This window comes from Squalius cephalus (genome assembly GCF_949319135.1).
Source record: "Squalius cephalus genome assembly, chromosome: 13".
Classification (NCBI taxonomy): Eukaryota; Metazoa; Chordata; class Actinopteri; order Cypriniformes; family Leuciscidae; genus Squalius; species Squalius cephalus.
Window position 1 is genome coordinate 34,074,263 of NC_137134.1, and position 25,418 is coordinate 34,099,680.

The window sequence follows — 25,418 nt, forward strand, 5'->3', positions numbered from 1 at the left end:
TTTACGGCAGTGATATCAAACGCTCATTGGCTCTCGCCTGCTTCGTCACAGATTGCAGCATGCCGTGTTTCAGTTGAAACAACATTGAAATGCAGAAGCGTGCGCGCGCGCCGTCTTCACGCAGAGGGAAGCTGGGTTAACATTTTCATGGATTAATAACTTAAATTCTGCTCTGTCCCTTATACAAAACTATTATATACTGCCAGAGAGGACTGCAACACATCGTCATTTGAGTGACTTTTGGTACCGATTTACATTTTTGCAATAAATTATTATGATTACACTGCACATATGTTGTTTTTCTTCATAATTTTAGCCTGCATAGTTTTAAGAAATGGTTATGGGTAGGCTTAGGGGCAGGAGTAGGATTAATGTTAGTGGCTCAAAATATATTTTAATGCGATTAATAAAACTGGCATTTCCCTACACATCTCTGTCCATAAAGTGTTTTATTCTTTTTATATTCTGTATAAAATGAGTAATTTATATTTTAGGTTTGGGAGTAGGGTTAAGGGAACTTACATTTATCTATAAAACAGTATAAGGGAAATGATACAGATATCTTTATGATTCGTAAACGTTTTGTAGCTGTGAATTCGTAATAATTCTACGTTGCAGACATGTCTGTATCATAGGCTACGTTTCAGCATCTATCCAAACGTACAAAAAAAGTATGTTTTCAATCTGTTGATAGGTTATAGACTTTCTACTGATATAAACTGTTTTTCACTTTAATTAGATAGTCCTAAAATGTATCTACTAACACTTAGTGGATAATGTCTATTAATAGTCTACTGATCATAAACAATTTATTTGTTGACAAGCAACAGATCTAATCTTTAGTTGACTATCAACAGATTATCTACAAATGGTTAACAATTTTTTAAAAACAGTTTTAAATCAGCTAAAATAATCATAAATTTGATGCATATGAAACCCCTTGAGTAGGATATACAGTATCATATACTTCATATGCTGACATGACTGTTGACTTTTAACTGACAGATTGATCTTGAGTTGTTGGTACTCAATCTACAGAAAGTTAGTTGACAATTGAAAGTTAGTCGACAATTGGTTAATAACCTGTTGCAAAATAACATTGACAGTCAACAGGCACTTTTTCGTAAAATCTGTAGATTAACACTTGAATTGTACCTTATAGTCTATAGGCAGTCAGTTGAACGTATGTTACTTGTCTGTTGAAACAGTGTTGTTGATTGTCAAATGATGCACTGTTGACAAGCTACTGAATGGCTACTAATAACTAGTAAAGTCTCAACAAACGGACTATCAAAATAAAGTGTTACCAAAAATGGCTAATAAAACTAGTATTTCTCTAGGGAAATGTAATATCGCAAGAAATATCGTTATCGCAATATTCGACAACATCGCATATTTTCCCAATATCATGCAGCCCTACTTTGCAGTGATAAACTGTTAGTGAACAACCGACACCGTGCCAAGAGCAGCATTATAGATGAATATGCAAATATGTGCGCACAACAAAAAATTACAGCAGTTAAGAACACATCTGATCATAGCGATATTTTTGCACATCACGTTTATTTATAGGCTATACTGTAGTATCAGTGGTGTAAAGAATTTGAATACATGTAATTAGTAACTGTATTAAACTAATGCTAAAATCAGATGCTCTAAGACTTACTCAAGTCGTATTGGAATTGGTTACTTGTAACTTGTAATGGAGTAGTTTTATTAGTTTGTCTTGTTTTTAGTTTTTCTTTTACAGTCAGTTTCACCAGGGAAGAACTGCTGAACATTCGGCAGTACACACCACCCAGTCTTCTACTGGTTTTTGATTATTTAGATGTTTTGCTGAACATTGTAGTTGGTTGGGCAGCGGCGCTGATCAATCGCTCTCGGACGCGCAAGTGTGTGAAACGAGCCGGCGCGTTAGTCAAACTCAAGCGGCCTTAAGGCCAATTTATACTTCTGCGTCGAGGGTACGCCGTAGTGTACGTCGTAGGCTACGCACGTAGGTGACGCCGTCGTGAGCATTTATACTTCTGCGTTATGTCTGCGTTGCTCTGCAGTTGCACCGCCGAAACGCTAGTTGGCGGGGGCGGGTTTTAATGTTCCACTGTGTTTAGATTCCTCGCGGGTGTTTTGAGTTTAGGCTACTACAACAAGCAATGGCGACTGAAAGAGAGCGGATCATGTTGGAGTTGGAGCTTATTGAGGTTGAAAAACAGTTAATTTTAGTGAAATTACTCAAATTAAAAGGCAGAAACGAGAGAAGGCGTCGGAGGAGATGGTACGTGCGACCCGTGAACCTGATGAGGCAGAAGGAGGGTGAATTTTCTGTGCTTGTCCGGCCACTGAGAGACATGGACGAGGAAATGCACTTCAGATATTTCCGAATGTCTGCAGGTAGATTCGACGATTTAGTTCGTCGTGTGCAGCCATTTATCGTACATCAGTGTACGCACAGTATGCCTGTAGACATTACGCAGAGACTGGCAATCACCCTTCGAGTTTTAGCTTCAGGTGGAAGCCAACAGGCTGTAGCAGCTAGCTACAAACTGTCGTCCAGCACAGTGTCTTCCATAGTCGCCGAGGTATGTAAAGCTTTGTGGAAAGCACTGCAGCCAGAGTTTCTTCCCTGCCCTTCAGTCGCCCAATGGGAAACTATTGCTGCCGATTTTTGGCGACTGTGGAACTTTCCGAACTGTGTTGGCAGCGTAGACGGAAAGCATGTCAACATAAAAGCACCACCGCATGCTGGTAGCGACTACTACAACTACAAGGGTGCACACTCCATTGTTCTGATGGCTACCTGTGACGCCAGATATCGCTTCACCATGGTGGATGTGGGGGGATACGGACGGGAAAGTGACGGTGGTGTCTTCAAGGAGAGCCGATTTGGTTCTAGGCTTCTTGAACACAAACTGAACCTGCCCCCACCAGCCAATCTGCCTGGAACAGGAGTCAAAATCCCACATGTGATCATTGGTGATGCTGCATTTCCCCTACACAACAACCTCATGCGTCCCTTTCCAGGTATGTCACAGACAAGATTTATTTAATGTAATAGTACTTCATGTATGTGTATATATGGTGGTGAATTCAGGTTGAGTGGGACACTTTTTGCCATTGAGATAACTTGGAAAAAGTGTCCCAATCAACCTGAATTTTATATATATATATATATATATATATATATATATATATATATATATATATATATATTCATTCCTGATCACAGCTACATTGACACTCAATGATTGCCTATCAATTAATACTGTTTTATTTTTCTACATAGGGATGAACCTACCAATGGATAAGCAGACCTACAATTACCGTCACTCCAGAGCCAGACGCGTGATTGAGAATGCATTTGGCATTTTGGTTGCAAGGTGGCGAATCCTTGGACGACCTCTAGAATGTCTGCCAGACAAAGCAGTTGATATTGTGAAAGCTTGTTCTGTTTTACACAACTTCCTGGCCTACACAGATGAGGTCAGCACACCTGTTAGCAGATACATCCCTGCTAATTTCACAGACACTGACACTACAGGGTCACCTCAGCTCGGGGAGTGGCGCAGAGTGGTGTCAGGGGACACAAATCTTTTGGAACCACTAGATCCACGTCACCTTTCAAGGGCCCGCTCCACCAGAGCTGCAGTTGGTGTACGGAATGACCTGACGGCCTTCTTTCAGTCACCCCACGGAATTGTGCCATGGCAGAACAACATAGTGTGTCGTGGTCAACTTGGTCAGTAAATTGTACTGGTGTAAAATATATACACCAATAAATGACATGCAACCATGTAAATAAAGACCAGTTTTAACTGTTCACGTTGTTTCTTCTTTAATTACAGTAACCTGCACAATACAATGTGCAAACTATGTATAAAATAATGTAACATGTAAAGGTGCAATGGTCTAGAATTGTTTATATTAAATATAGATGCAAAAGAGCAAACTATACACAAATAAATACTGTTATTGATCTTAATTTTCTGTAACCTGAACCATACAATATGCATACAGCAGGAAATGACATAATTGGTTTCAAACTATATATACAAATAGGTTAAAATATGTAAAAGTGCAATGTATAAAGGTGCAATGGTCTAGAATTGTAGATTAAAAATAGATGCTAAAGAGCAAACACACACAAATGGGTAAACTATACATTAATCTTTATTTGCAGTAACCTGCACCAAACAATGTGCAAACAGCAGGAACAGGCAATTTTTTGTATGCAAACTATATACACAAACGGGCATACTATGTACAAGTTAGTACAAAGTATTAAGGTGCAATGATACACTATTAACAATAAAAATGCACGAGAAAACTGTACACAAAAGCTACAAACTATATAGTATAACCTGCACAAATAGGTGCAAACAGACAAAATTATTAAAAAACAAAATGCTAAAGTGCATACTATTTACAAAAATGTGCAAACAATAAAACCTGCACAAATAAGTGCAAACAAGCAAAATATGAATAAATGCAAAAGTGCAAACTATATACACAAATGTGCTAACAGACAACTTACTAAAAGATGCAAAAGTGCAAACTATATAAAGATAGTGCACAGAATTAAAAGGTGCAATGTTGTAGAAGTAGGCACAATTGTTTATTTTTTCTGCTGCCACTCAAACAGGACCTTGGACACATCAAACATTGCCTGCGCCCTGTGCTCCTCCGGCACCCTTCGCAGCATGTCGGCAACAGTGTGCCCAAACCGGTCGCTCTCGTCATTTCCATGACTCAGTCTCTGTTGCAGCTCGACCCGCCGTTCCTCCAACTGAGCCTCCAACCGAGCAACTTGCATTTGGACCCAGTCCTCTTGTTCCTTCCTCTTCCTTTTCTGTGCCATCCTTGGACTGGGGGACTGAAGAGATGTCTGGGGGGACTGAGATGTCTGGGGGGACTGAAGCGATGTCTGGGGGGACTGAAGCGATGTCTGGGGGGCTGAAGAGATGGCTGGGGGGACTGAAGAGATGTCTGGGGGGACTGAAGAGATGGCTGGGGGGACTGAAGAGATGGCTGGGGGGACGGTGGACATGCTAGTTGGTCGTTATTGGCTGAAGGTCTCACAACAGCCGAACCATTGGAGTTTGAGCTTGAATCGCTCCCATCCTGCGATTATGAAAGAAATAGCAAATAGTGTAAGTTAGTCTTTTATATATAAAAGCTGATGCATCCAGTGTTAATTCACAGATAAACAGAGCTATGAATACTGCATATTCCTACATTGCAAATGCTACGTTGTTGCGTTTGTATTATCTGCAAGCCCAATATAATTACAATCTATTACATATAATATAAATACAATATAATTAAAACCCATTACACATGCTTTTTGTTTCCCAGGTATATTATTTTTGCACTAATCAATAACGTTACGGCGTGGTAGCATTGCTAGTTAAGTTAGCTAACCTAAAAACAACAGAGGTTCATAAAGGACGTGCATTATTTACCTTATCGTCAAAGTTTGACTCCGTAAGCCGGTGTTTCACATGAGGTGCCAGCCAAGACAGGAATAAATAAAATGCTGGGACTTTTTTCCCTCCTGGATCCCCGCTCCTTGTGGCGAGCTTTTTACGGAGGCGAACGTACTTGTCTCGACAGTTCTTCCATCTCTTCATACAATCCGCTACATCCAAACCGACGTTGGAGGAAATCTCTCTCCACGAATTCGCTGCCATCTGGCAGTCTTTGTATTCTGCAGAAGACGAGTCATACAGATGGCTGTATTTCCGCACTTCTTCAACTAATCGCTCGGTCACTTGGTCCATTTCCATTTTCTTCACTGAACTTTCACCTGAACTTCTGAATTTAAAAATGGCGGGCGGTGCAGAAGAACACGGCGGAAATGCGTAGCCGGAAATGCGATGCTACCAAGCCGACCAATCACAGATCTTGCGGTCCGCGTCGCCGCGACGCGTAGTTACATTTTTGAGGAGGTGCGCGTCAGGGTACGGCGAAGGGTACGACGTATGGTACACGTCAATGCGTATGCTACTCCGTACCTTCTACGCGCACCCGACGCAGAAGTATAAATTGGCCTTTAGACCCTCGCTGCCTACTATCCATCTGGCGAATCTTCGCTCCCTACCCAACAAAACGGAAAAAATATTTCTCTCCCTGACATATAAGGACTTTCCAAACTCTGCTGCTCTTTGTTTCACGGAAACCTGGCTGAATGAAGCCATTGCGGACAGCACGCTACATCTGCCAGGCTTCCAGCTGTTTAGAGCGGATCACGAACCAGAATCGAATCGGGAAAATCGTGTGGCGGCGGGACATGCTTCTACATCAACGAAAGGTAGTGTACAGATGTAACAACATTGAGGAAGATTGCCGTGATCTAGAAGCACTCTTCATCAACTGTGTGCCTTTCTACTCGCCGCAGGAGTTTTCCTCGTTCATTCTCGTGATTGTTTACAGCACGGTACATGTCCAACCAGAGACAGTAATATACTGGACCACTGTTACACCACAATAAAGGATGCATATCACTCTGTCCCACCGGCAGCTTTGGGGCTCTCTGATCACTGTTTGGTTCATCTTATACCGATCTACAGGCAGAAACTGAAATCAGCTAAACCTGTAATGAGGACTGTATAAAGATGGACTAATGAAGCAGAGCAGAATCTACGAGCCTGCTTCGAGTGCACTGTCTGGAGTGTTTTTAAGGCTGTTGCCACCGACCTGGACGAGCTCACGGATTCTGTAAAATCATATATCAGTTTCGGTGAGGATATATGCATCCCTACCAGGACTCATTTAACTTACAACAATGACAAACTGTGGTCCACTGCAAAACTCAGAAAACTTCACCAGGCCAAAGAAGATGCCTACAGGAATGGGGATGAGTCTTGTTTAAACGGGCCAAATACACACTGGGAGATCGGAGTGGCTAAGAGGAACTATTCTGAAAATCTGAGAAACCAGTTGTCAGCCAATGACCCTGCATCAGTGTGGAAAGGCCTGAAAGACATTACTAACTACAAGACACCATCTCCCAGCACTGTGGAGATTCAACAACTGGCCGACGATTTGAACAAGTTTTATTGCAGGTATGAAAAACCCTGTCTCATTCTGACCTTCTCTCCATACACCCATCAACACCTCCAGCAATCCCCCTCTCCTGCATTTCAGGTCTGTGAAGAAGATGTGTGTTGGGTCTTCCTGAAACAGAAGACAAGGAAAGCACCAGGCCCAGACGGTATTACACCAGCCTGTCTGGAATCCTGTGCTGACCAGCTGGCCCCCATCTTCACACAGATCTTCAACAGATCACTAGAGCTGTATGAAGTTTCTTCCGGCTTCAAACGCTCCACCATCATCCCTGTCCCAAAGAAACCCAAAATCACTGGACTGAATGACTACTGACCTGTTGCCTTAACATCTGTGCTCATGAAGTCATTTGAAAGACTGGTGCTGGCCCACCTGGAGGACCTCACTGGACCCTTGCTGGACAGTGTGCTTATCGAGCAAACAGGTCTGTGGATGATGCAGTCAACTTGGGACTGCATTATATCCTACAACATCTGGACAAACCAGGGACTTATGTGAGGATCCTGTATGTGGACTTCAGCTCGGCCTTCAACACCATCATACCAAACATCCTCCTGTCCAAATGAACCCAGCTCCCTGTGCCCGCCTCCATCTGTCAGTGGATCACCAGCTTCCTGACCGACAGGCAAAATCCTCATCCAGCTCCTGTATAATCAGCACTGGCGCCCCCCAGGGGTGCGTTCTCTCCACTCCCTGTACACCAAAGACTGCACCGCAAAAGACCCCTCTGTCAAACTCCTGAAGTTTGCAGACGACACCACACTTATCGGCCTCACCAGGACGGTGACGAGTCTGCCTACAGACTGGAGGTTGAACAGCTGGCGTCTGGTGCAGTTATAACAACCTTGAGCTTAACACACTCAAAACAGTGGAGATGATCGTGGATTTTTTATTTATTTGTACAGACATACCTGTACATACTATCTATTGTCTATTTTTTTTGTATATTGTGTATTGTTTTAAATCTATTTTTTTTGTATATTGTGTATTTTACTAATTCTATTTTATTCTTTTTATTATCTGTGTCCTGTCATTGTTATTCTGTTTATACTGTAGAAGCTTCTGTCACCAAAACAAATTCCTCGTATGTGCAAACATACCTGGCAATAAAGCTCTTTCTGATTCTGATTCATTGTTAATTATTTGCTTTGATTGAAATTCTAACTTCATTTTCTACCAAGATCTGAGATCAGAGGATGTACTGAAATGTACACCACCCTGTTCCCTCAAATAGTGCCATATGTAAGGGTATAGGGGGCGATTTTGGACACAGCCATGATCAAGACGATCTGCTAAAGTTCAAACTGAGCGTCAGAACGGGAAAGAATGGTGATTTAAGTGACTTTAAACGTGTCATGATTGTTGGTGCCAGACGGACTGGTCTGAGTATTTTAGAAACTGCTGATTTACTGGGATTTTCACACACAACCATCTCTAGGGTTCACAGAGAATGGTCAGAAAAAGAGAAAATATCCAGTGAGCTGTTTTTAGTTTGAGTTCACTCCTGGTATCATGTTTTGTTCAGGGATTTGAATAAAATATTTCTCAGTGCAGTTTCAACATGTCTGGTTATTTTCTCTGAACACTACAACATGTGGTTTTATTCTTCATTACTCGTTTCACAGTATTCGTCACATAATACTGAACACAGCGCCATCTAGTGGCTTTCTTGAGTAACACACACAATCACTGGATCTCATTACAGATTCTGAGTAAATAACTCCTGATAACATGTGAGTTCAGGGTGAGCCACTAGATGGAGGTGTTGCTCCTCAGACGAGACCACAGAGACAAATCACACTAGAGATTTAAAGACTTTATCGTTGGAGGAAATGGAGCATTGATGTATTTCACTGTGTTCTGAAAGGATATTATAATGTGTCTCAAATCAGTATTTTAGTTAAATGAGAAGCTGGGGAAGTTGTTTGTTTATTACTGCTAATAATGCTAATAATGTAAACATTTACAAATAATGTTTTTTTTAAATAATATTTTAATAATGTAAAGCTTTATATGTTCCACACGTCTGAAATCTTAAAACTATATATAGAGTCATATATGGAGGAGCTTAACATGATAAATGTAATTAAATATGGAGAGACTCTTGAACCTCAGAGTGAGAAACTTTATTGATAAAGGCAAGAAAATACATACAGCAAATATACAGCAGTAGTAAAGTGAGATCTGTGTGTCTCTTCATTCACTTTTTTTCTATCTGAGAAAAAATATAAACAATAAAGACTGACAAATAAGATTTTTTAAAAAATCTCTAAATAATCAAGCTCAAATATTCAGTATTATTTATGACAAAAACAGAAAACACACTTGAAGAACCTTTAAAGTTCAGCGTCCTGCTTTCATTTTGATACTTCCTGAAAAGGATGAACATATCAAGGCATAAATATATCTGACATACATTAAAATATGCAAAATCAGTTTGTGAGAAATGACATCATCAATCATGTACCTGATGTGTGAATATATGCTTGATCTCATTCAGCTCTTCTGGACATCGCATCCACAAAGGTTAGTCACATTACATATTATACTGTGGTACAGCTGCCTGTTAAAACATTAAAATATAGCCTACAGCCCTATGTTTTACTTTTATCGATCTTTTTGAATTATATGCAGCTTTTCTCTCTCTTAATGTATGTCTATGAGAGAGAGGAGATAGAAGGATGATAATCCATTTATTACTTACAGCGCATACCTTAACATATCGCAATCAGCATGCGTACAGTTTTCTATTGACTTAAAACATTCTGGTGGAGCCAGCATCTCCACCAGTTCTGGGAACCACGGCTGCTTGGACCATTTCAGTGCCACTAACTTATTCCCATGGCCGCCGATCTCCGCCCGTCCCTCGAGGCACAAGATGTAGTGTCCTTCAGGGTATGGGCCGAGTTCGGCGTGAGCTCATCACCTAACCCTGACAGGTCAACATCAGGGGCTCGCGGTTCCTTACTCCTCAGCTTGAAAGAGGCAGCAAAGGGCTGCAGCAGGACTTGTTGAGCGAGTTCATCGCCTTGTACGATGCCCACAAGAGGCCCGAGAGTCCAGAGACTCATATCTCCGCAGTGCGGGCAATCCGATCCCCCAGACAGAAGACACACGATGTAGTCAGCCGGATCCGGACCGTATCCAGATCAGATGGTGTATCTGCGCCTAGACACGACCATAACGCATCCCTGAAGTGTCAGCAGAGATTGTGTCAACTAGACTCTCCCCTGTAAAGGCCTCATCGACACGACAGCCGGGGTGGCTCAAGCCCCTGCCCCTTTTGTCTCAAAATGTATTGTGCCCCTCTCTGATAATTGTAAATAATAATTATTATTATTATTATACATATTATAATAAATAACAATACACTTATAAACCATTGCCACTAACAATAATAATACAAAAAATATATATTATATAAAAAAAATGTATGGCGGCAGCATATGGCGGAGATGAAGTGGTAGGCGGAGTTTCCTTTGCAGCTCCTCATACGCAGCCGTTCGCCGATCGCCGCGAGTCTTCAAAGTTCAAACTACACGAGCAGCAGGTAACGTTAAGCTAATACGGAAAATTATTCCCTATCATGCTATTGTAAAAGTTGCGGCAGCATGCGAGTTATGCTTAACTATACTAAAAGTATAACTCTATTTCAGCCGCATTCTGAGTCTGACAATGTCATTAGTTTTTATACAAGGCCATAGCAAGTGTTATTAGCTTGGGGAAATACATCTAGTGAAAGGTGTACATCTAGTGAAAGGAAATTGTTAGGAATTTATATCTTTGATTTCATAGTAACGCTTTACAATAAGGTTAATTTGTTCATTTTTCATGTGTTAACTAACATGAACTAACCATGAGCAACACATTTGTTACTGTTTTTGTTCATCTTAGTTAATAGTACAACTGTTAATTTTTTGTTCATGTTATGTCACAGTCAGTCAGTGCATTAACTAATGTTAACAAATACAACTTTTGATTTTAATAATGTTATAGTAAATGCTGAAATTAACTAGAGTAATAAATGCTGTAGCATGGGCGTCGGAACCATTGTATATGGGTGGGACCGGACCCACCCACTTTTTAAGATCAATGATATTATACCCATTTTTACCGTCTCTAATTCAGCGCATTTGTCTGTTCGCTTTTCAGAGCTCCCGTCAGTCAAATCCATTCCACTTGAGGAATTAAATTAAATTTTTTTTTTTATTAAAATAAATAAATTAAACTCCATTTCCGCTGAATCGCTACATTATATTTCTCAACGAGCCGCAACTGACGAAAGTAACCGCCCGTTGTACCTTTCCAGTCAAATATTGCGTTGCAAACATCAATAACAGCTTTAAGTTGTCATTGCTGGCAAATTACCATATTAGGGGGATAATCCACGGATAGCTGTGCATTTAATGCACGACGTGGAGGCAAAGAACCGCCCGACGTTAAGTGGAGTTTAGTTTACTTGTTTAACTAAAAGGCACCAGAATGAAATGGTATTTACTCCAGTAACATTTTTCTGGGTGAGGACCCACCCACTTTTTTTTTTCTTCCGACGCCAATGTGCTGTAGAAGTGCAGTTCATTATTAGTTAATGTTAACAAATTTAACTAATGAAACCTTATTGTAAAGTGTTACTGATTTCATGATAGCTTCACTTTCATGCATATAATACATACATTAAATTTCATCAACAAAACTAAACATGAATTCCCCATAATTACCTTCTTGATTCTCACTGATTTGTTTGGTAAAGTAAATAATATTTAGTAATATTATCATCATTTCCTTATTTTCGTTTGATGTGTTGTGGATTCTAATTGTATCAACATCTTTTCATAGAATGCCAAGGAAAGAAAGAATATAAAAAAAAAGAAAGAAAGGAACTCTCTGATGCAGCCAAAGGAAGCATCCCTCTCACAAGCTGGCTGAAAAGAGAGAATAATGATGCAGGTACTGTTAAATTAAAATTGTATTACAATCCTAAAAACAGTTTACACTTGAGAACAACAACAAGTGTTTATTAAAGGAATCATTTTTCCAAATTGATAATTTACTTACCCATATGCAGTTCCAAACCTGTCTGACTTTCTTGTGTGGAATATTTTTAAAAATGGTTGTATCCCTATATTGAAAACCAGTGGGGAACAAAATGGAGTCCCCATTCCTGTTCATTATATGGACATTATACAATCTAATTGTATTCTCCACAAAAGAAACAGACTTAATTTTGGGGCCAACTATCCCTGTAAAACTTATACTTTTTTGTATATAGAGAGTAGCAGTTCAGATAAGGAAAGTATTGAAGAGATTTAAGGGAAAGCAGTTGAGACAAGAGAGAAAGATGAAGGAGAGGTTAGAGCCAATGAGGAAGAAAGTGAGATGAGTCAGGAAATGCAAGGAGACATTAGGCAGAGTGAGGAGGAAGAAGGAGAGATAACAGAGGAAGGAGCTGCAGCAGCAGATACTGAATACCAGGTTCTGAGTCCAAAAGCTCCAGAAGTTTACCCATCCTTGATGGCCTTACAGTTTCCAACAGACCCAGCTCATGTTGATCAGCATCAAATTAAAGTTGATATAGCAACTATATACAGGTCTGCTGCTCTCTTGGGCCATGTCAACCAGTATCTGGCTTTACAAAAAATCCTCAAGGACGGTCTTTTCAGAGCCAGTGGTATGCTGGTAACAACTGGCTAGAGTACTCTGTGGCAAAAGATGCCATATACTGCTTTAGTTGTCGTCTCTTCTTGACAGAAGAAAAGTTTAAAGCCAGAACAGCATGGAGAACAGCTGGAGTTGTTAACTGGAGGAAGGCTGTTGAGAAGATTCATGAGCATGCAGCCACTGAAGCCCATATGATCAGTATGGTGAGGTGGGCCAACTATACTGTAGAAAGGGACCTTTAGTTGAAGCTTTTAAAGCTCAGGCTGCAGAATGTGAGTTACAAAATGAAAAGGAAAGAAAAACAGAGAAATCCTGTTTCGGTTGATAGACATCACAGTTTATTTGGCAAGGCAAGGACTTGCATTTAGAGGCCATGATGAACGTAGCACCAGTTCAAACAGAGGAAACTTCCTTGAGCTTGTGCACCTCCTAGCTGAAGATGATAGTGTCCTCAGAATGCATCTTGAGTGTATCCAGATGATTCAGTCGCGCAAGAAGAAGCCACAGGTGACACTTTTATCCAACAGGACCCAAAATGACCTAATAAGATCTCTTGGAACACAAGTGAGGAATGTAATTCTGAAAGAGATTAATGAGGCCACGATATTTTCAGTTCTTTTGGATTAAACTATCGATGTGTCACACTCAGAGCAAGTATCCTTTGTGGTCCGGTTTGTCCATGACATGCAAATAAAGGAACGCTTCATCCAAGTGTGTCAGGTAAAATCAACATGTGGCAAAGACCTAGACTAGAGGAAGTGGTAATGACCCTTCTTTCAGAAAATGGATTGAACGCTGAAAATATCCGGGGTCAAGGCTATGATGGTGCAGTGAACATGAGTGCTAGTTACAAGGGGCTGCAGGCCAGAATTCAGAGCCAAAATGAAAAAGCACTATATGTGCACTGCCACACACACTGTTTAAACCTAGTGTTAGTGGAGACCGCTAAATCAAACCCCCATTTTGTGCGTTTTTTTAATTTGGTAGAGAGGCTCTACACTTTCCTGTCTTCTTCTAGCAAGCGCCACTTCTTCTAGCAAGCGCATTTTTTGTTGAAAAAAATGCAAAAATTGTATGCTGGAGAGAAAACCTGGGAATTAAAACGGCTGACTGACACACGCTGGGCCTGTCAAGAAAATGCCTTAAAAGCACTGCACAAAGTCCTTTCTGCAGTTATGCAGCTGTTGAAAAAAATGTCAGACAGCAATCCACCAGATCCAGCAGCAGGTGATGCTCTAATGTTGTTTCGCAGCATAAATTTTGCGTTTATGCTTTGTTTGGAGGTGGCCAGTGTTTCAGGAGACTGCTGTTGCATCAGCTGCTCTTCAGCGTAAAGATGTGGATCTGGCAGTTGTCACACTACTGCAGGGATGAAGACACAGAGAATGACGTTAACAAGATTTATTTATACACTTTATGCAAGTCCTGAATTCAGGAAAGGCTTTGAGATCCACACAGGGGAATTAGGGCGAACACTTGAACTTGATGCAGCCTCGTAGATACTGGAATGGATTCTGACTCGGTGATACAGACTCGGTGATACTGGGAATAGATGACCACGGGAGATACTGGAATGGGTATCCGTGAAATCACAGGAGAACACGAATAGGCGGTCTGGAGAATCCTGGCGATCCGCCGCACACCGATGCTGCTTGGAATATACACACACAGAGAGGTTAGCGTAGAATTTGATATACTTGCAGATAGTATGCAGGAAATCCTGGAACCAGACAGAAGTGTTAGGAACCGGGGAGTCACAGGCGTCGAAAGACGAGACCGGACAGTGAGCTTCTTCTTCTTTTGGAGTTTTATGGCGGTTGGCAAACCAGCTGAAAGGTGCATTTACCGCCACCAACTGGACAGGAGTGTGAAGCGTTAACCGAGTGAAGCAAATAAAGCAAATAATAATAACAAAAAAAATAAAAAATAATAATAATAATTATATATTAAACTATATTATGTTAACCAATCCTGTTTCCCTTAGATACCTCATTAAAGCACTATAAACCCTTATCTCTTTCTGTGCGTTTTGAAATATGCTATTTACTGACAATGTATTTATACCTACGTAACTTAATGATTCAGTAAAATTGATTCTTTCTCTGTTGTATTCTGTGCAATGAATCAACACATGTTCAACTGTTTCCAATAAGCCACATTTATCACAATTCTCAGATTCTCTTTTTCCTATGATAAACAGTGAGTAATTAAGGCATGTGTGTCCTATTTGAAGCCTAGATATTATGGAATCTTCCTTTCTGCTTTCGTATTTATTTCTCTCAACCCCAACTTTATTTAGAATTTTATACAGATGTCTACCTTTTGTCTCCTTATCCCATTTCTGTTGCCACATCTTGTTTAGAGCAGATTTTATTATTGCTTTAACTTCAGTTTTGCTGAGTGACACATTAATGTCTATTACATTGCGTTTCAAAGATCTCTTTGCCAACTGATCAGCCTCCTCATTACCCTCTACCCCCACATGTGCTGGAACCCATAAAAATGAAATGTTGACTCCTATTCTGTATATTCTGTACAGATTGTGTAGTATTTCATACAAGATATCCTGCCTCGATGCTGACTTTCCACTGTATATACTCATTAAAGCTGAATAGGAGTCTGAGCAAATCACTACATCCATAGGATGAACGTCTTCCACCCATTGAAGTTCCATTTAAATTCCAATCATTTCTGCGGTGTATACTGAAACATGATCTGTAATTCTCTTTTCAATACTATATTTAAAATAGGGAATGTAAACTGCTGCTGCTGTATGTCCAGTGTCTGGATTCTTAGATCCATCCGTAAATATTTGAATACTATTGTAATATTCTTGACTTAGGTGCTGCTTCACAACTATATCTTTTGTTATGAATATTTCCTTTTTTTTTTCATCTTGTCTTGAAATGTTAGATCTACATCAGGTTTAGGGAAAAGCCACGGAGGTATTGATGGTATAACCACTGTGGGACTAATATTTATATTTTTTATTTCTATGTTCTGGGCTTCTTTTTCTAGCCTGGTAATTCCAGACTCTGCTACTTCACTTTGCTTCGTAGACAGAGTCTGGAAGGGCATAATTGAAAAGCTTTTTATTTCTCGTGGGGGGGCGCTAGCCTGAAGTTTAAAATCATTGGTTACCGTAAGCCAATCACATAACGTTTGGTTTTGGCGTGTGTTATGCACCGGCTCAGCCGCATCAAACTTCCACTGTAAACACATGTATGATGCGAAAACAAAACCATCGAGCGAAATACCGGAGTGAACATGGTATACACTGACCTGTCAAAAGGGTGCCAGTTCGAGCTCGACAGATAAATGAGACCGCGATACACCCTCTAAAACTCCAAGGACCATAAAAAAGCCGAGCAAGTCCATGGACTTGCCATCACGGAGCAGTGTCACCGAGGTGGGTTAAACACTGCAATACTAGGTTTGAAATAGGTTCAGTACTTTTAAAATAATATTTGAAATAGGCTTCAGTTTGCAAATGCCTGGAATATTCTCCACAACAGAGCGAATTGCATCCCGTGTCTCCATATCCGCGGTCGTTTTTGATTTCCCTAACCTAAACTACAATCTTAAACTCGGCGCTTAGCGTCTATGTCACGGCTCTGAGCCCGCCCTCTGTTCGTTGATTGGCCGGCTGTTTTGAGGCCGGAGGAAAACTGGGAGATAGGTCGCTATCTCAGACTGAGTACAGAAGCGAACTGAAATTGAGCGGAAGTACGAAGTCTGACGTAGTCAGGCTATTCTTTTTCTACATTCCATCCAAAACTATTTATTTCTCCTTTTCCATACTCCCAGCCAGTGCTTTAAGTGGGCCGGTACGCGCCGGTACTCAGTACCGCCACTTCCAAATATAGCTCTTGAGCGTACCGCCACCTCTCCGTGCGCCCAGAACGTGCTTTTAGCGTACCGGTACGCTCATTTGCACATCTGTTTTAATCCTTTGGCTGCGCTGCCGCTTTTCAGAGCGCCCTTCACAATGCACCAGGCACGGCGCCAGGATTTCAGTTTTGGATGGGCCAGACCAATTGTGGGTGGGCCTTAAATTAAAAACGTTATCAAATCACTGTTTAACCTAATAAAAATGACTGACTAATATACTGTTATATTATCTGTGCATATACATAATATAGATTTTAATAGCTTGATGCTTTTTAAATATTTTGTTTCATTGTAAAAAATTTCAGTGCATATGGACGGACTATCCGCGATCGCTCTCCATGGTTCTGACCAAAGAAGAGCGCTTTGGAATGTAACGACAATGACTACGACATCCGGTCACATACTGTTCAAATTAGTGGATCCCGATCTCGCAAACACATCCTTCATTGTCTGAGCAGACAAGAGATCTATTCACGTCCTGTACTGGCGTCCCGACGTCGGTTCGGACTGTCAAAATTGCAACTTTGTTGCTCCCCAGAGGGACATGAGTCACCGAAGGAACCCTGTAGTTTAAGATCCCCCCAGTTCAGCATGAACTCCCCATGACTTTACAGCCTCGTGACATTCCACACACACACACACACACACACACACACACACAAACATCCTTTGTGTATAACTGAGAATAAGAGAAATATCTTTTATTTTACTTTCTAATCTAATGTATGTACATTCCTATATGCATGTGTGATTAGTTTTACCTTATAATAGAGGTTTGGTTTGCTAGAGTATAGTTTTGAATTCTAAATGTTCACTGAAAGAAGGTTCCTCAATAGTGTCTTGTAAACCGACCTCGACATGGTCATAAACTTTATGACTCCAAAGCTGCATCTTATCCAGTTCCTAGGCAAGCCAACATTCCAACACATGGAAGATTTCAGAGAAAACTCTTCAAATATTTGATACATATTCCTTTGTTTCCCAGGTGTCTTCACTTGCCATAACGGAAACACTGACAATTTTATTGTGTGTTTAATCAAACTTTATTTGTGTGTAATTGGTATCTGTCTGACCGTCCTGTTTTAATTCAACCAGTCACACATAGGAGATTACAGTAAAATGTATTGTTCTGTGTGTACAATCTTAAGAGGAAATATGAATTATTTCTCTCATAAGACATATGGTAAAGGTAGGCGTGTCTTCTCCACACAAAGAAACTCTTTCCTGCCTCAGATCAGAAGAATCTGATTCGTCCTCCACGAAGAAGGGGACGGTACATAGGACACTGATAAAAGTCCAAACCTTCAGTTTCCTCTCTCTCTTCTCTCATCGATGGCTCTCTTCTCTCATCGATCGCTCTGACCTCCTCCTCTTCTCCCCGGCTTCAAGAAACATCTGAAAGGCTCAGGCCTTCTCCTCGGACCAACACATGTTCGAGTCGTAGCTGCCGTTCTTTGCAACTAAGCTCATACGTGCCTTTCCCCTCCAAAAGGGAAACGATCTGAACTTTCTCGGTAACGTTACATTCAGTGAGCCTTTCAAGCTTCCCGCGACACCAGAAGACGCAGCAGAAACAGGACACCGTCCGCGCTTCCTTCCTGTCTCAGCCTCGCCCGAACAGAGAACAGACTGGCAAGTATCTTTTGATCTCTCTAACAGCTGATTCCTGGTGTCTAGCTTTTAGGTCTGTGAATTAAGTTACCCTCTATCTCTTATCTCTTTATTTCTTTCTTGCTTTCTTCCTTTCATTTCATTTTATTCTGATCACATATTTTCTTGTTTGTTTAAATGTTTGTTTGTTTTATTGTTTGCATTTTACGTACGTTTATATTTGTAGCTTCTATAATCTCTAGTGTGTGGCATTTTATTAATAAACCCATTTATACTTTTAACTGTCTCTGTGTTTGAAAACCCACTTTTTATGAAGTCAATGAAATTTAAAAGATCTATAAAGCTACAGGCTCTATATTAGGCTATAGACTACCTTGAGTAGTTTTAATTTATAAACCCAAAAAGGCTTTATGTTCGTGGCCAGAAGATAAACTTTCTTGGAGTTTTGTAAACAGGAATACTTCTTAACTGTGATAGTCTTACATTTATTCACGGGACGAATAACGGATGACGAGACCAGTTACAGAACGAGGCATTTCCTATAATTGATAAAGTAAATGCATATGCGATTTATGAATTATGACCATGAGTTATGATTATTAATATTTCTAAAATTCCCTATATCCTTGAGCTAATTCGCATTAACCCAGAGGCTTTTACGTTACAGGAATATCCATTACGTATCAAACGCATCATACCTGGGCTGCGTTTCCAGATAACGTTGTCTCTTAGCGCGCTACGAAGACCCTTAAGGTATAACTTAACTAAAGGTATACTACCACTAATGGTATTGCTAGGCGTCTTCAGGGCTATCATCCACTCGCGAGGCAGAGGCGCTGGCGCCCTCCTAGCAACGGCGCTAGTCGCGCTAGCACCCTGGGGTGGCAGAGACGAAGATGTGCTAGGTGATGTGGATCTCAGCTCTCTTCATCTCCTGGTTGCAGCGATGACTCCGAGACTGTACATGCGCGTTTAAGGTATGATACATCATGAGATGCGCAATGGAGTGGGTAAAACATGATTTTGACCACTTCATCGAGTTTCGTTTTGTATAAATTGTATCTTAATTTTCATCAATGTTTTATCAACCAATTGCCTGTATTTAATAAATAAGAAGCAAATATATAGCAGACAATCTAATAAGGCGCAGGCACGATCACTTGCAATGCACGTGAACTGGAGGGCGCCGAAACTCAGCTTTGAGAAATATAGGCTATCTATTATAGAAAGCTTGAAATGTCTACTTTTAAACGAAAATATTCAAAGCCAAAATAAATAGGCTACTCTCTGATTATGTAATGTGCATTTCTCTCTGAGGTTCATGGCGAGTCCGCATCGTCAACTTCATCTTTGCAGTGACACAGAAAACACCAGTTTATTAATAAATAGACACATTCATAATCATTACTTTTACCGGTTCTTTGTGGCAAGCTTTATGCGTGCGGTCGTGCGCTTGACTGCGCGCTATATTACGTAAACGCTCATTATCCTGTTGGCTATATAGCCTATTTAAGTAATTAAATTAATATAAAGGGGCGATTTGTCTACGAATGGCTTAAATGAACAACTACTAGTCGAACTTGCGCAGAAACATCAAAATAGACATAACCAGCTTTTTAAAAATGTTTTTAAAACTAAGCTTATTGCCTATTTTTTATAATTCTTGAAAAAATTTGAATATAATAAAAGTTTTTTTTGAAGAAGAAGAAGAAGAAGAAGAAGAAAAGTTTTGGGTGGGCCTGTTGAAAAGAGGCATAACGCTGTGCCTGCAATGCACGCTTCCTAATTCGCTACACCGAGAGCAGAGACTACATTAACCATACACCCTTGAGTTTTACAAGTGAAAAGCGCATGCGTCGCTTTTGCCGCTGTCAGTGTCAACAACTCAACGTGGTCCGGAGAGGGTGTGTGAAACGCGCAACCATAGCTCGATTTATTATTTTTTATAAGGTCGTCTGTTGACTGCTGTAGCCTATATAAAACCCCTTCAATATAGTTGTTGTTACCTCAGGGGAGGAGGGGAGTCTGTATAAAATAAATACAAATGTACAATTTTCTGGGCCGATTCCGATTTCCGATTTTTCATTAAGTTTGACCTGCCGATACCGATTTTAGCCGATTCCGATTTCATTTTTTCTAACCACTTTACAGCACAAACAAATATTTATTTTATATCTTTTCTGTAATAGAACATTTTACAATTTGCATAGTACATCTTTTTTTGAACAGATAAACGCTATAAAATAGAACTATATAAATTACTCCAGGTGTGGGTAATTCACACACATCTGAAGTGCAGTGTTATGGAAGAACCATTTCCTTTTCACATTCAATATCCAATCATTTTTTTTAAATATGTATTTAGCAAACCAAACGTCTGTATGAAAACGGAATGGCAATGGCAATAAAATAATATATAAATAAAAAATAAAATAAATATAGCCTTGCAGTATAAAGCTATTTCTCAAAGCACACACACACAGGCCTATTGCATCACTTGTACAAACTGAATAATAAAACAAGTTTAAATGGGTACATTTTCTATAAATATTAGTCTTCTTTTCTGACATGGCCTACACCAGTTCTTGTTAAAACACGCAAATTCTGTGCATTTTGGGCACTTTTTTGTGAAACCCTTTTTAGGCTATTTTGTCCATCAAAAGTGTGCTTTCCCTTTAATTGAGCGTGAGCAGTGCAGCAAATAGACTTCGGCGGAAACACGCGCTTCACTGCTCGCGGCGCTCCTGCTTGACGCTCACGCGCTGCTCCTGCTCCCGTTGTGAATGCACTCATTGATTAACATGCACGCCAAAAAACGCGCTTGCGGTCTGAACGGTTAGTGTACTCCAATATGACATTTTTAATTGTAACCTCCTAACATCCAGAGGCATTTCTGCCATTTCTACTTGCATTGCTGGAATAGGGGATGTTCTGAATGCCCCACAACTTATTCGTATTGCTTGCAACTGAATAACATTTATTTTCTTTAACTTGGATGCTGATGCTGAACTGTATACTATGCATCCATAATCTATTACTGGTCTGATCATTGCACAATTTATTATTTTTAATGATTGCCGACTTGCACCCCAATCTACCCCTGCCAGACATCTTAACACATTTATTCCTTTTTTACATTTATCTATTATTTTCTTTATGTGACTGTCAAATTTAAGTTTAGAATCCATCCACAACCCCAAATATCAAATTTCCGATACTTGTTCTAAGGTTTGTTCATTAAATTTTTTTAAACCCCAGTTTGAAACCCTAGTTGTTCGCCCATTTTTCCACTTCCTCTACTGCTCTGCATGCTTTTTTCAACAAATTTAATATTCCGTCCTCTTTTCCACATGACTCCATCATCTCCATATAGGGATTTTCCTATTCCTTGTCCTACCTGAGAAAATATGTCATTAATCATTATATTAAACAAAATTGGGCTACAAACACTACCTTGAGGAGTACCGTTATCTATTGTGTATATTTTTGAATAACTTGAACCGATCTTGACCTGTATACGCTTGAAAAGGAAATCCATTATCCAATTATACTGTACAACCTTCCTTTGATTGTATCCAACTTAATTAATAATCCCTCCTTCCACAACATATCGTACGCTTTTTCCACGTCAAAAAACACTCCAACTAACACTTCTTTATTTATAAATGATTTCTGATTCTAGAAATATAATAGAATCCATTGTGTTGCTACCCTTTCTAAATCCACTTTGATATGGGCATAAAATATTTTCCTTTTCTAATGTGTAATTTAGTCTAGCTATTACCATCCTTTCCATTATTTTACACAGACAGTGAGCTGTGGATTGACTGGGGTTTATATATAGAGCTGGCGTGGTGAGTGAAGTGATGAGGTGCAGGTGCTGTGAATCAGAACTCCGGTGATTGTGATCGGGACCAGGTGTGCTGAGTTGATGCTGGCTGGGGTGTGTCGTTGAGTGAATCCGTGACAGCAGTGTCATACACAGTGGTGGAAGGAGTGCTAAAAAGGCTCCAGGAACTGAGGTCAGAAAGTGAATTCAAAATTGTGTTTGAAAAAGCAAAGGAGAGGGCTGAGGTTGCTGGAATTGAGTTTGATGACAAAATACCTGGTGAGACAAGACCCAGAAAAACACCTGCAAGGTATAAGTACAGTTCCAAGTCAACAGGAGAAGACCATCATACTGAGAATTTGGAGGAGTTCTACTGAACAAGGGAATACTACACCTTTTTGGATACCATTACTCAAGAGATGGTCAGACGATTCAAAGGAAAGGATAATAGTTCAACTGGCATTATCCTCAAAGGCTTACACAGTCTGACAGTAGCATCCAAGTGCTCAAAAGGAGTGGAACCTGGTGATGTTGAACTTGTCTGAACAGTTAGCAAGTTCTATGGGATTGAGGAAGAAAAGACCTTCAAAGAAGGATTCATGCATCCTACTCCTTCCCCAAAAGCAATGTGCAGGAAATGCTAAAGTGCCTAAAAGACAATGAGATTGAGTCTGTTTTCCCCGCTTTCCTCTCTTTCTCAACTCCTTAAAATATATGCAACATTACCTGTCTCCACATCTACAGTTGAACAGTCATTTTCAAAGTTAAAACTTGTGAAATCCAGTCTTCGAAGTCTTTGTAATGAAGAGAGGCTCTCTGACCTACTGTCGCTCTCCATCGAGCGAGATATTCCAATTAATTGTGAGGAAGTCATTATACTATTTAAAAATTATAATATAATTATATAATATTTAAATAAATTATTTTCTTTTTTTTTGTGCCCTTATTGGTCTTGGAGGTCTGTGCACGCCACTGAGTAATATATATCTGTTACATTCGTTGCCTTAATCAAAAATGTTCATTAACTTCACCACTTCCCTAAAGGGACGTGGTGGTGGAAAAAATTTTAGGATGGGAGAATTTTTTTTTTCAAATCTTAATCTTTTGCGTTCCCCCGAGAAACTTTGCGTTCCCATGCAAAACTTTGCGTTTCCATGCAAAACTTTGCGTTCCCTCGCAAAGATTTGCGTTCCCACGCAAAACCTATTTTGAGCTCGGACAGACACTTCCTGTTTAATGTCCCGCTGGCAGTGTTTCAGAGCTCCGTACGTTAATGGAGCGTTTCATAGTGTTTGAACTTGGACTCAAATATAAAGAAATGCGGTCAGTGCTTAACTCAAGGAGTTCAGTGAAGTTGGCAATATTCACATAGGCTATTCGAACTTCCCTATTCTTGAGCTAAACGTTGTTTAAACACAAACGACACCTATTTACAATCACAGTAACCTAGACACGAACTAACCCAATTATCATCAAAACAAGCTTTTATAATATAGGCTAAATGGATCTCTATGAGCAGGCGGCTGAGAGACAAGTTCAAAGGGACCGTCTGCAAAGTGCAATATAACCCAAAAACGACTACAGCATCAACTCATAGTCAAAAATACAAAAATAGTCATTAACTTCAATGTTACAAACTCTAGTGCCACCCAATTCAGTTTACACATCAATGTTGACCCACTGGTCATACTACACTGCTTTTGCACATTTTATATTATGAAAAATATTCAATAACTTCACTGTAACACACCAAATTTAGTTCACACATCACTGCTCTAATGTTGGTTATAGGCCTACAACACTTAGTTTGGGAAGTAATTGCACATAAAAAAAGTAAGTAGGCCTATTCTTTACACAAATTATATTGGTAGGGGAGAGTGGGGTAAAGTGAGATTTTTTTTTACATTTGTTACCCTCTAAGCGAGCTAAAATGATATATCAGTCAAATTTACACATTTCCCATTAATTCAGGATGTTTCCTAGCAATGGAAATTATTAGAATGTATTCAGGATGAAGGGCAGTGAAAATATGATTGTTTTTTAAAAAGTGGTATTGTGTCTCACTTTACCCCAGCTTAGGGGTAAACTGAGACAGACCAGAGAAATCAAGGGGGTAAAGTGAACCAGCTGGGGGTAAACTGGTCCACTTACTTTTTCTGCTCTGAAACTTCCATAACAACACATGTTGTAACAGTTAGAATCCTGACAGCTAGCTTGACAACCACACATTCCAGAACTAATGTCGGACTAGTAACAGAATCATGGGGATTGGTCAATTAAGCAAAAAAAATTTATGACCCACCGGTGCGCATCCAAGTGAAGGTGCAACGCCCTTGGTGTGATAAGGGTGAATGGCATGCTGGAGGAAATTCCTCCTAAAAAAAAAAGAACTATGTCCAAAATATTGTGATACATTTGGAAGATCAATGCAGTCAGACCTCCCCTGGCCAGCCCAAGGAGGGTGGCCCGTCCTGGGCCAGATTCGGATTTGTCCGCCAACGCTGGAGCTCCGTCTGGAGCAAAGTCGGTCCTAAAACGGACCTTTGGGTCTTTGTGGAGGAGGGACAATGCTCCACTTGGACAAGGAACACGGACCAGAGAACCGTGGTGGTCAGACCGGGTGGGGAAACCGCCTGACCCAGCCCAGAGAAAGTGCACTTTGTGCGGGCGAGACTTCCAGTAAATAGGGTCTGGTTTGGACACCCAGTCCCTTGGTGCCAGGGCGTGCATACCTGTGAACGTGCACCGTCCTGGGTGAGCTAGGGATGAAAGACACACTGGAGGATATTCCTCCTCGTAAAAATGTCCAAAAATATCTTATATGCTTGCAGTTAGTTGGGGTCCCCCTGGCACGCCTTAAGAGCCGAACTTCGCCCTGCGCCTCCCCCACTTTGAAAGTACCCTTTCCGGTTACAGCTCCGATCCAGATGCCTCCCGTAGATGGTTCCTCACGCACCCTATGAGTGGCCGTGTCGTTCTCCCCTACTGTACGCAGCTTTTGCATTATATTTGCTTACTGAATTTGATGGCATCACTGTATAACAGTGTGAAGTTATTTATAATATTTTTTTCTAAAAAGGGTGAAGTTATTGATTTTATTTCATAATAAATAATTATAAAAATTATGCATTTTTTTAATCAAACTATGTAGTATAACCAGCAGGAGAGCAGTGATGTGTGAACTAAGTTTGGTGACAGTAGGCTACAGTGTGATCACAGTGAAGCTATTGAATATGTTCAATAATATAAAATGTGCAGAAGGGTTGTGGGATTTGCACTTTACAGACGGCCCCTTATTTGGACTTGTCTCTCATTCGTCTGGTTAGAGACAAATTAATATTATAAAGCTCGTTTTGATGAGAATTGG

General features: G+C 40.3%; 1 protein-coding gene across 1 annotated transcript; it reads left to right on the forward strand.

The window, feature by feature from the left end:
- Positions 1-2,153: 2,153 nt before the first annotated feature.
- Positions 2,154-3,744, forward strand: LOC307169649 (putative nuclease HARBI1; the record flags this gene model as incomplete). Its single annotated transcript, XM_079890377.1, has 2 exons — positions 2,154-3,021; positions 3,284-3,744. The coding sequence occupies 2 exons, from the start codon at positions 2,154-2,156 to the stop codon at positions 3,742-3,744; spliced, it is 1,329 nt and encodes a 442-aa protein (XP_079746503.1).
- Between the last annotated feature and the right edge of the window lie 21,674 nt (positions 3,745-25,418).